The sequence below is a fragment of the Lissotriton vulgaris genome, chromosome 3_1 (assembly GCF_964263255.1).
Source record: "Lissotriton vulgaris chromosome 3_1, aLisVul1.2, whole genome shotgun sequence".
NCBI lineage: Eukaryota > Metazoa > Chordata > Amphibia > Caudata > Salamandridae > Lissotriton > Lissotriton vulgaris.
In genome coordinates this window covers 2105158721-2105171115 of record NC_141689.1, presented here as the reverse complement: position 1 = coordinate 2105171115, position 12395 = coordinate 2105158721, and the positions used below count along the sequence as shown (strand labels likewise).

Below are 12395 nucleotides of genomic sequence, written 5' to 3'. Positions count from 1 at the left end.
TCGGTTCGAGGCATGTGGGCTGCTGAATTCATATCTGTGCATAGAATACATAGCAGTCCCTCCATTAGCGGCGGCCGCCCGTGCCAGCTGCAGCAGTTTGGAAAAGTGTTTTGAGAACAGCCTGCCCTACAGCTGCCTGCTGTTTGGAATGCACATCGACACAATAATGCTTTGTAAATGTGTGTGTGGTAGACCATGTGGCTGCTCTACATATGTCTTCCAAAGGAATGTTTCCAAGGAATGCCATAGAGGCCCCCAACTTTCTGGTAGAGTGGGCCCTTGGTGGAATGATGAGAGTACGTTTTGCTTTCAGATAGCAGATCTGGATACATTTAACGATCCACCTAGCAATACCAGCCTTGGAAATAGGGTTACCTTTGGGGTGTGGTGCAAAGGCGACAAAGAGTTGCTTAATCTTCCTAAAATCCTTGGTCCTATCGATGTAATACATCAGGGCCCTTTTGACGTCAAGGGTGTGGAGCATTCGCTCCGCCAATGACTCAGGATTTTGGAAGCAAACAGGCAATTCGATAGTCTGGTTGATATGGAATTGAGACACAACTTTGGGTAGAAATTTAGGGTTAGTGCGAAGCACCACCCTGTTAGAATGAATTTGAATAAATGGCTCTTGGATAGTTAGGGCTTGTAATTCACTAACTCTCCGAAGCGATGTAATGGCTATGAGGAAAGCCACTTTCCACGTTAAGAACAATCTGACAGGAGTGCAGTGGCTCAAAGGGAGGACCCATCAGCCGGGTGAGGACCACATTGAGGTTCCACCCCGGAGCTGGTGGAGTCCGCGGAGGAATGACTCGTTTGAGTCCTTCCAGAAAAGCCTTAATGGCAGGCACCCTAAAGAGGGAGAGGTGCTGCCTATTCCGGAGATAAGCGGCCATTGCAGACAGATGTATGCGAATGGAAGTATAGGCCAGATTACATTTATACAGATGGAAAAGGTAACAGATGATATTCTGAATAGAAGCATCTAGCGGGTTAATGTTGTGGTCTGCACAATAAATGACAAACCGCTTCCATTTTGCCGCATAGCATGCTCTGGTGGTGGGCTTCCTCGCCTCCTGAATGATGTCCATACATTCGGAAGGCAAGTGCAGGTAGCCAAACTCTAGGACTTCAGGAGCCAGATCGCCAGGTTGAGCTGTTGCGGATCTGGATGCTGAATGTCGCCATGGCTCTGCGTCAGAAGGCGGGGTGTGAGACGTAGCCTCTGATGCGGTACCACGGATAGTTCCAGAAACGTGGTGTACCATGGTTGGCGAGCCCACGTTGGAGCAACCAGGATGAGAGTCATCGAGTGCTGCCTGAGCTTGCGTGCCACCAGCGTTATCAAGGTTGCTGGGGGAAAAGTGTACGCAAATTTGCCTGACCAGTTCATCCATATCGCATTGCCCTGCGATTGTGGGTGTGGGAACCTGGCGGCGAAGCTTTGGCATTTGCGTTCTCCCTTGTGGCGAAGAGGTCGATCTCTGGATGACCCCACCTTTGGAAGTACGGTTAGAGTACTGATGGATGTATCTCCCACTCGTGCATTTGGTGGCTGTGCCTGCTGAGCAGGTCCGCCATCTGATTGTCCTTGCCCGGGTGGTGTTCTGCCATGAGGAAGATGTTCCTCTGAATGGCCCACTTCCACATGCTCTGAGCCAGAAGAGACAGCTGCGGAGAGTGTGTTCCTCCCTGCTTCTGAATGTAGTACATTGCAGTCATGTTGTCTGTCCGGATCAACACGACCTTGTTGCACAGATGTACTTTGAAGGCTTTTAGTGCCATGAAGATCGCCATCAGTTCTAGAACATTGATGTGCATCTTCCTCTGCTGTTGCGTCTATAGTCCCTGCACAGTGTAATGGAGTACATGAGCTCCCCATCCCTGGAGAGAAGTGTCCGTCGTCAGGATGATCTGTGGCACAGGCTTTTGGAACGGTCGGCCCTTGCAAAGGTTTCGTGGATTCCACCAATGCAGAGAGTTGTATGCCCGACCGCTCACCAACACTAGGTCTTTCAACTGCCTGTGAGCCTGAGTGCACTGACGTGCTAAGCACTCCTGAAGCGGACGCATATGTAGCCTCCCATGCGGGACAATGGAAATGCAGGAGGCCATCATGCCTATCAACTGCATGAACACTCGTGCTGGAAGAGTGTTGAGGTCTGAATTTTTGGATCAGCGATTGAATGCTGCTGACTCTCACTGAATTTGGCTGTGCCGTGGCCGCCAGAGTGTTTATGGTCGCACCCAGATACTGCCGTACGTGGGCGGGCTGGAGGTGGGATCTTGGGTAATTCAGTGAGAATCCCAGATCGTGCAGGAGGTGAATGGTGTGGGACATGTGGGCGGCACACTGCTGGGCTGACTTCGCTTGGATGAGCCAGTCGTCCAGATAGGGGTAGACGTGGATGTTCCGTCTCCTGAGATGCGCCGCCCAAGTCGCCAGGCACTTTGTGAACACCCTGGGTGCTGTGGTGATACCGAAAGGCAAAACCTTGAACTGGTAGTGCTGGTTTCGGATGGTGAACCTGCGCTATTTCCTGTGTGAAGGGTGCAGTGGAATGTGAAAGTACGCATCCTTTAAGTCTAAAGTTGCGAGAATATACCCCTGCCTGAGCAACGGGAGCACTTGCTGCAAGGTCAGCATATGGAAGTGCTCCGACAGGATGTAGTAATTGAGTGGCCTGAGGTCCAGGATGGGCCTGAGGGACCCGTCCTTTTTTGGTATTAAGAAGTACAGGGAGTATACCCCTGTGCCGCATTCTTGCATAGGCACGAGCTCTATTGCCCCTTTTTGCAGCATGACGGTGACCTCCTGCTGCAATAAGTGCAATTGCTCGTCCGACATAGGACGGTGCCTTGGGGGCATGTTGGGTGGAGTGGATGTTAACTCTAGACAATAACCGTATTGGATACGTTTTCTGACCCACCTGTCCGTGGTGATGGACTTCCAGACGGGCAGGAACTGCTGGAGTCTCCCCCGACCGGTGTTGTGTGGTCGGGGGGCAGTGACAAGGCGTCACTGTTTGCTGGTGGTAGAGGACCTGGAGCTGTTGTTGCCACGTCCTCTGCCCTTGGCGCTGTAGCCACGATATCCACAGCGACTCTTGTTGGCATAAGTAGTCTGGGTGTTGCCCTTGTAGTATTGCGTGGACTGTGAAATCTGACCCCTTGAGACGCCTCTAGTGCTGGAGCGACGAAAGGACCCACCCCGAAACTGCTGGGACTGTAAGGCACCCATGGATTTAGCAGTGTCAGTGTCCTTTTTTATTTTCTCTAGTGTGGTGTCAACTTCTGGGCCAAACAGGTGATCTGGGTTAGCAGTTTGGTTCAGGATGGTGGTTTGGATTTCTGGCTTAAATCCAGAGATTCTCAGCCAGGCATGTCTCCGAAGCATAACACTGGTGTTTATAGCTCTGGCAGCGGTATCGGCTGCGTCCAGAGCGCACTTAATGGAAGCGTTGGAGATTAGCTTCCCCTCTTGAATCAGCATCTCAGCCCCTTCTTTGTATTGATCAGGCAGGTGTTGCAACAGGGTCTCTAGTGTATCGTAGTGCGCCCTGTCATAGCGCGCTAGAAGCGCCTGTGTGTTAGAGATGCACCATATGTTGGCTGCCTGTGCTGCTACCCTCTTCCCCAAAGCCTCAAAGACCTTGGATTCTTTGTCTGGGGGAGGAGCATCACCCGTAGTTTGAGAATTGGCCCTCTTCCGGGCATTCGAGACGACAAGGGAGTCCAGAGGCAACTGTCCTTTAATGTAGGTAGGATCAGTAGGCGCCGACTTGTATTTCTTGTCAATCCTGGGGTTTATCACCCTCGCCCTGGTAGGTTCTTTAAAGATCTCAGCAGCATGCTTTAAAACACCTTTTAGCAGAGGCAGAGTTTTTACAGTCTTTTCCGATACTGAAAAAGTGTCAAAGAGGAAATCCACATCCACATGGTCAGCATGCAGCTGGACATTGTGATTGTTAACAGCCCGTTCAATGAGGGCATTGAAGGCAGCAGAGTCTTCAGTAGGTGAAGTCTTTGCAGAGAAGAGCTGAGGGTCTTGTCCTGAATGAGGATCCCCAGGGTCACCACCAGCTGCCCAGGGCTCATTTGTATCCTCAGGGTCTGTATAGACTGGATAACTGTATTCATCCTCCTCATCACCCTCACCAGCGTCCACATCGGAGTAGGTGGGCGATACATCATGAGTTTGGGGTGAAAGGGGTTCCACCAAGACCGGAGAGCAAGCAGAGTCCTTCTTCTTGAGAGGGATCTTGTAAGACTCCAGTTGAGGGTCTGGGGTGATTTTCCGCTTCAGGAGGGAAAGTCTGCTCGTTTCGGCGTCGATGAAGTGTTCCTGACGCTCTTCTTCTGAAGGTTGTCGAGGTCGTGGGCCGTGGACCACCGACGAAGCTTTCAGCGCCGAGGAGACCTTTTCGGGCACGCCGGCCACTGCCTTAGGAGCGAAAGCCTTCGGCAACGTAAAGAGGATCGGCGTGGACGCCTTAACTGGTTTCTCCACTGGCTTCGCAGGCGGAGGGTCCTTCGGTTCGACCGCCGCAGTGCCGTCCCTGATGCGCTGCAGGGAGTCCGTCACCTTTTTGGTGAACGCGGCGGATGGACGCGCCGGTACAGCGGAGTCCTTCGAGGCCACCTTCGGAGTCGAGTCCTTCGAGGCCACTTTGGTCGTCGACTCACGAGGCGCAGCGGCCTTGGCCTTGTCGTGCGGACGCGGGGCAGAGAGGACCTTCGGGTCATCGAGTCGCTTCTTCGGTTCACCGAGAGTTTTCTTCGGTTCGTCGACAACCTTCTTCGGGTCGACAAGGCCCTTGCCGGCGTCGACCGTCGTCTGCGCCGACGCGCCAGTATCGACCACCTTCACTTTAGTCTTCGGCGCGGCAGACTTCGTCTCGACGCCCTTGACTTGGCCTTTTGGCTCGACAGCCATCTTCGGCTTCTTCGGCGCCGAAGGCTCAGAAGTTTTCGATCCGACCAGAGCGATGCGCACTCTGTTTCGATACTTGCACCTGCGCAGGTTTCTCTTTCGGTTTCGTTTTGCCAGGGAGTGGCTCGGTAACAATGTCCGTGGCCGGGCCCGAAGGGGGGGCCGTGGAACCCATATCGAGGTCTTGGGTAAGGCCCGAAGGCGATCCCGAAGGCGATCCCTCGACCTGGGCCTTATAAAAAGGCACGGCCCCAGAGTCAGTTTGAGGAAGCTCCTCGTCCGAGCTATCCTTCATGGCCCCGAGGGCACCGTCGTCGTCTCCTACCTCCTCTACGACTTCTTCGCTTTCGAACACCTCAGCATCAGCGTCGTAGTCTTCTTCGACGTCCGACGTGGGGTTTGATTCCGAAACGTCCTGGATATATTCTTCCTCGACATCCCCAACATCGAAAATGTCCGTAGGCGCTGGAGCAGATTGCTGGGCCTCCAGGCGCGCAGCTCGTCGGAGCTTAAGTGTCTTCTTTGACCTGAAGCGTGAACAGACCATACACTTGGCCTCATCGTGGTCCGGCGACAGACACTTGTTGCACACCGGGTGGACGTCGATGTGGGTGGACTTCCGAGTTACAGACCGGACATCTCTTGAATGGACTTCGGTCCATGATGGATGGTCGATAAGTCAGGAGCGTCGACTAGGCCTTCCGTGCAGAGAGCACGCGGAAGTACAGAAACCGGCTCGGAGCCGAGCTAGAAGTAGTAAAGCCGAATGCGAGACAAAACCAACGTATAGACTAAAGACCTTTTGGTCTCAAGAAAGTTTTTCTACCGATTCCGACAAGAAGGAATTCAAGACATCCGAACCCAATGGCGGAAAAAAACAATCTGAGAATGGAGTCGATGCCCATGCGCACTGTAGTCCAGGGGAGGAGCCACCTATCTCGTGATACTTCGAAGACTCTTCCAGGACAACAATGTGCAATCATCCGGACCCAACACTAGGCGGCGATCTATGCACAGATATGAATTCAGCAGCCTACATGCCTCGAACTTTGTATTATCCACATGTCCGTGGTGATGTTTTGCCAGGCAGGTAGGAACTGTTGTAGTCGTCCCCTGACCGGTGTTGTATGGTCTGGGGATAGCGACAAGAAGTCACTGCTTGGTGTAGGTAGAGGATCTGGTGGTATTACCTCCTCTCCCTCTGCCCTTGTTGCTATTGCCTCGGTAACCACCTCTATTATTGTTTTTGTTGTAGGTGGTTTGCGTGTTCCCCTTGTAGTTTGAGCTGTGCTGTGACAAGGTACCTCTTGCAGCTCCTCTGTAATTAGAGCGACGAAAGGAGCCCCTATGTTGTTGGGATTGCAATGCTCACATCGACTTAGCAGTCAGTGTCCTTCATTTTGTCCAGAATGTTGTCTACAGCAGGACCAAACAAGAAATCTGGATTTACTGGCTGATTCAATATAGTGGACTGAACTTCATTTTTGAAACCTGAGATGCGAAGCCACGCATGTCTTCTGAGCAGGACACTGGTGTTAATTGACCTGGCAGCTGTGTCTGCAACGTCTAAGGCACATTTAATGGAGGCATTAGTTATTAACTTTCCCTTCTGTACTAGTTCCTCAGCCTATTCCTTGTAAGGTTCAGGTAAATGCTGGAGAAGTGTCTCCAAGGTGTCACAGTGTGCCCGGTCGTACCTAGCTAGCAGGGCTTGTGTATTTGCAATACGCCATGTGTTTGCTGCTTGGCAGCTACCCTTTTGCCTGAAGCCTCAAGAATGTTTGACTCTTTGTCTGGAGGAGGAGCTTCTCCTGTTTGAGAGTTTGCACGTTTACCTGCATTGGATACAACCGATGAATCTAGAGGCAGTTGCCCCTTAATATATGTGGGGTCTAATGGTGCTGGCCTGTATTTTTTCTCTATTCTAGGGTTAATTACCCTTGGCCTAGTTGTTTCCTTAAATATGTCTCCAGCATGTTTAAGTACCCCTTTCAGCATAGGTAATGTTTTTACAGACCTTTCTGAAGTAGCAAAAGTGTCAAAAGGGAATTCCTCCTCAATGGGGTCTGCATGCATCTCTACATTGTGATGGAGGGCTGGTCTGTCGATTAGTGCATTAAATGCAGCCATATCCTCTGTAGGGGAAGGCTTAGTAGGGTATGCAGGTGTATCTGGAATGGGTGTAGAGCTATAAGGGTCCACTGAGTCCTCCCATGGTTGTGGCTGGGTGTCTGGTCAGGGTCTACTGGGTGAATGTAATCCTCATTATCTTCATCAATCACCTCTTCCTCTGAGTGTGTGGGTGAATCTGTGAATGTGGTAGGCATAGCTGGATGGATAGGCTCAAATAGAATAGGGGAAGTAGCACAGTCCCTTTTCTTCTTTCGTGGGATAGTATAGGAGTCTTTACTGGATACTGGTCTGACTTCTTTTTTGTAGAGAGTAACTTTGCTAGTATTAGGGTCAATAGAGAGTTTTGACTATTCTTCTGCTGAGGGGTCTGGGTATAAGATCTCCTCTTCAACAGTTTTTGACTTTAATGGTTTCGGTCAGACACTGCTCTTTGGGTCGACCAGTCTTGACTTTACAAGAGTTTTTTGCGTTTTGTCAAGGGGAGTTGGAAGTCCAATTTTAATTGGTCCCAAAGGCTTCGGCAGTCCACCGTGTTTTTTTGGCTGTGCTGGTTTCTTTGGAGCTGATGTTTTGATCGGTTCGACGTTTCTAGTCGGCTCGATCAACCCCTTTTGAACTTGAGGCGTCTTCGAAAGCTGTTGTTTCGGAACAGTGCCTTGAGTTTTCGACTCGATGCCCCTCTTTGGATTGATTGGCTTCGGCTCGATAGTTTAATGGAACTACTTTTGGCTTTTCGACTTTGTTTCGGTTCGACGACTCTTTTGGGATCAAGGCCTTCTCTAAGAACCCCTTTTGTTTAATTTGCAGTCGGAGCCGATTTTATCGGGACGACGGCCTTCGGTTTCGGAGGTTGTATAGGCACGTTGGCCTTCGGCTCGGCGACCTTTCTGTTCGACTCCGATGGGTCTACGTAGTTCAGTCCGAAGACTGTATTGTCTATCAGTTTCGGATTTGGTTCCACTGTTTTTGGTTTCGATACCAATTTTTGATGATGTTTATGAGATTGCTCTTTTTGAATATTCTTAGCGGAGCTGGAGTGTGGGGCTATAAAATCGCGACCTGAGCCTTTGGAACAGACGTAATGTTTTTGTGGGGCGGTCTACTCACGATTCGCCCCGCTTCGTCACTGGAGTCGTCCTCGACAGCTCCAATCCCTTGATCGTCGTCTCCTACCTCGACGATGTCTTAGTCGTCGACGTAGTAATTGGATTCATGCTCGGAGTCTTGATCGGACTGTTCCTCCGATTCTTCGGCAAGTTCTTCGTCGTCGAAGATATTTTCTGGCTCCGGCGCGGATTGCTGCTTTATTAACCTAGCGGCCCTTCGATTCCGGATCGTCTTTTTGGATCGAAACTGGGCACAGGCTAGGCAGTCGTATTCGTTATGATCTGGGGATAGACATCTGTTACATACAGGGTTGTTTGTCTGTATGTGGGAATTTAGCGTTACATTGAGGGCATCTTTTAAAAGGAGTCCGTTCCATCGACGACCGGTCCACGTGGCGTTGAGAAGGCCCTGCGGCCTGATTCGACGTCCGGAGCTGGATAACTCTAAACAAAGTTTCTCTAGACCGATCGAAACAATACCGACGAACTTTAAGGCCTTTTGGCCTTTTAGAATAACTTTTTTCGAATCCGAACTGCGAGTAAAGGAAAGTACATCCGAACCCAATGGCGGAAAAAAACAATCTGAGGATGCCCATGCGCACTGTATCTCGTGATACTTCGAAGACTCTTTTAGGACAACAATATGCAATCATCCGGACCCAACAGTAGGCGCGATCTATGCACAGATATGAATTCAGCAGCCCACAACGCTCGAACATGTGATTACAGAAAATCTCCAAGTCAATAGTTTGGTGCAGTCAGTGTCCAGAGCGTGGTTTCACTGGGGGTCTATAGATGGTGCCTCTTCAAGGTTGGAGTCCTTGGAGGACCCATTCTGGACTCTGCTCTCTCCCTGGATATCAGATGTGCTTACTCTCTCTCTCTATAGTCAACCACAATGTCTTCAATGCTTGGTTTGGCAACAGGCACTTGCTTTTACGTACAGCGCAGAGCTAGACATTTGTGCCCTCTATATCCCCCTAACCACCCTCCCCAACCACCGAGTCGCTGTCAAAGGACCTGGCTTTAAAATCCTCCAGTTCAAGTTCACTGAAAAACAGTCAATGGAGTCTTCATGTCTTGTAGGAAGCAATTCTGGCCTTGTGAGTCAAACAATTGGCTTGTGCAGCTCAATTGTTCCTGAGCTCTGACACAACACTTCCAAACCGATGGCATAATCAAACAATCCAAAGTGGAATCTTCGCCCTAATGTGGGTTTCAGGAGGGATTAGGAGTCACCTCTAACATCTACTTCAACGAAAAGCAACCTTCAACGTCCATACCCAGGACTAGGTGACAGTGTGAAAAGCATGTGATCTATCACAGGACACGATGCAAACCCTACATTCAGAAAAACAGGAAATCACCCAGAGCCCCTTTCTCAGAATTTTGTTTTAAAAAACATACAACTTTTTGGTGTTTTTTGGCAAGATGCAAAGAGATTGACTTGTAGATACCAAATACACCTGATAAAGCTGTGACCATATCCAAATAAAGGCTTCACTCCTTTGAAGAATGATAAAGCTTGGTGATATTCACCAGAACACAACTTTCGCTACTTAGAGGCTGATGACTGAGTTGCTCAGTACTGGAAAATTTGGTGGCAAGGTTTGCGGTACTGTGATGAAAAAGCCTGCTTGTACCGTACAAGTAAGAGTTAAACCCCCAAAGATTAGGGAATTATTGTTTAAGACTGGATTTACCAGCCTTAAACCACACAATTCCCAATTCCTTTGGATCTAGTGCACACCTTTACCACCTGCTGTGAGCATGAGTGATGGGTCAATTTTATTGCTAATCTAATGCATTCGATCACAGGTCAACAACCAATGTGCCTTTTGGTCAAACTACAATGATTTATGGAGTTTCAATACTACCTGCCACATCCGACCACCATCTTTCAATGTTTTTGAACATTCCAGCTGGTGCGGAGAAAAGGGGGAAAAGGGCAGAGGAAGATTTCCTAAAGTTACATACCCCACAGTGACACGTTTACTCCAACTTGTATTGCACCTCCACATAACACAAGGTCAGTGGATGTGTTTTAGGGTGGGCCAGGTAGGGTGAAGCCACACACGAATCAAGGATAAGTAGTGTTTTTAATTTGTACAGTACAAATGCACTACATTTTGCTACCCCTAGTTGGGGCAAGGGTGCTTTACAAATAGTCTGGAAGAACCGAAGTGGGACTAAGTACTAAGGTCCCTCATTCCAGGCCAACAACTGAGCGGAAAGCCTGGAAAGTTAAAAAGGGGATGAGATTTCCTAGAATTATTGCATACTTACACATATATTTGTAGTTTAATAGTAATATTTTCATTTGAGTATTATTTGTTATATTTGGATGATTAACGTGCTAAAACTCAAAACGCATCTAAAATTGCCTGCACACTAAATAAATAAGGAAATATACATGACAACATTTAATCACAAGAAACAAAATAAATATAAATACTGTTCAGATGGCAAATCAAACAATATGGATAACTATAAAAACAGACTGAAATGGTAAAAAAATACCATAAAACTCAAACGGTACATTGCTAATACTGAAGTGGTAGTTCTAAGAGTTATCTAATGCAAACATTACTTACTTCTGGTCTTCTTTCAAGTGCTTCCTTAATTATGGGGTGCAATTCTTCTATAAGTTCCCTGCCAGAACAAAATGAGTAATGACTTATTGAATGGATCCTCAAAAACCAATTAAAATCAAAATGAATATGATCGAACATGAACATGTTGAGCTCAAAAGGCTATGCAATTTAATTTGCCAAATTGAGTGCCTTTTGAAAACATATTTCCCTTTTAACATGAAAGTTAACATATTTATTACATAATTCGCAAACATATGTCAAAGACCCGAAGATAAAACTGGACGCACACACTGACGAATGTGCAAAAGGTAAACTTGAAGCATTTAGGTACCTTGACAGACGTTAACATGCATATAACTCAAACCTTCCCCATGCACAGTTTATACCCCAATCCAAATCTATTTGTAGAGTGTGGCGAATCATCCGTGAGGGTATGCAGGCACTGAGAGAGTGGCTGCCGGGGCTTATTCGAAAAACCAGGTCTTGAGTCCTTTTTTAAATTCCAGTAGGGAGGATGAGGTCCGTAGATGAAGTGAGAGGTTGTACCAGGACTTTTTGGCAAGGTGGGAGAAGGAACTTCCTCCACTGTAGGCAGATGCAGGGACTGTGGGCAAGGAAGAGAGAGACAGAGCACAGGTGTCTGGACACGAGGTGGAAATTCAGTCATGGTTGATGTACACCGGTCTTAGGTTGTGATACCCTTTGATATTACCTCACTTATAACCCGTGGCAATCATATCAACACTCACAACATCTCAAATGAAAATTCATGAGAATACTGTGCACAGCAGCAGAGAGAGTTTATTCATGTACTCTGGCTAGCAAGTTCATAACACTGTGTACGTTGGTAGGAGAGTCATAGTAAGTGGCGCAAATTATAAATAAGTTATAACGAATGGTTACTTACCAGTAGGAGTAGTTTTGCACCATGAAGAATTTTCTGGTTTACATGCTGTGGATTATACCGCCATCCAGTGTTTGGGTCAGGAATTGGACTCCGCCCCTCTTGTTTTGGTGGATGTCATCCACCATTTGGTGCTAGGTACGTCCCCTGAATGGTGTCAGACGGTGTCCTGGAGATCGACGTGCATAGTGGCCATCTTCGAATTCCTTTTTCTGTTTCCTTCTTTGGTTTGTAATCCTTGAGTTTTAATAAACAGTGATGTAGTCCTTTACTTTCCCACCTGTTTGCTGTCCTTGTAGGCGAGGCTGGGTGGGTCGCTCGGAAATCCAGAAAATTCTTCAAGCTGCAAAACTACTCCTACTGGTAAGTAACCATTTCATTTCATACTTTTCTGGATTCACATGCAGTGCATTACATTTTGTAGCTGTTTCTCCCATCTTGGGGAGGCTGTGGTGAAAGGAGGACCTTGCAAACAGGTGTTGATGCACCCTCTGTTCAATTTGAGCTTCCTTATTCATCTGTATGTCCACATAGTAATGCTTTGTGAAGTTGTGTGGTGATGCCCATGTTGCTGCACAGATGGAATCTATGGGTACATTGGCCATAAATGCTAGCGTTGCTCCCTTCTTTCTAGTGGTGTGAGCTGTTGGTTGCATTGTTAGCATCTTTTTGGCCTAGTCAGAACATACCTAGATAGCTTGTACTATCCATCTTGCAATAGTTGC

General features: G+C 48.2%; 1 protein-coding gene across 11 annotated transcripts in view; it reads right to left on the bottom strand.

Annotated features, from left to right (window-relative positions):
• Positions 1–12395, bottom strand: part of FRYL (FRY like transcription coactivator) — a 2483143-nt gene that overhangs the window by 1457255 nt on the left and 1013493 nt on the right. For all 11 annotated transcript variants that reach the window (XM_086962669.1, XM_086962670.1, XM_086962671.1 and 8 more), the window contains one exon: positions 10767–10824. In XM_086962669.1, the coding sequence (XP_086818795.1) occupies positions 10767–10824 (58 nt within the window). The remainder of the gene's footprint in view (positions 1–10766; positions 10825–12395) is intronic.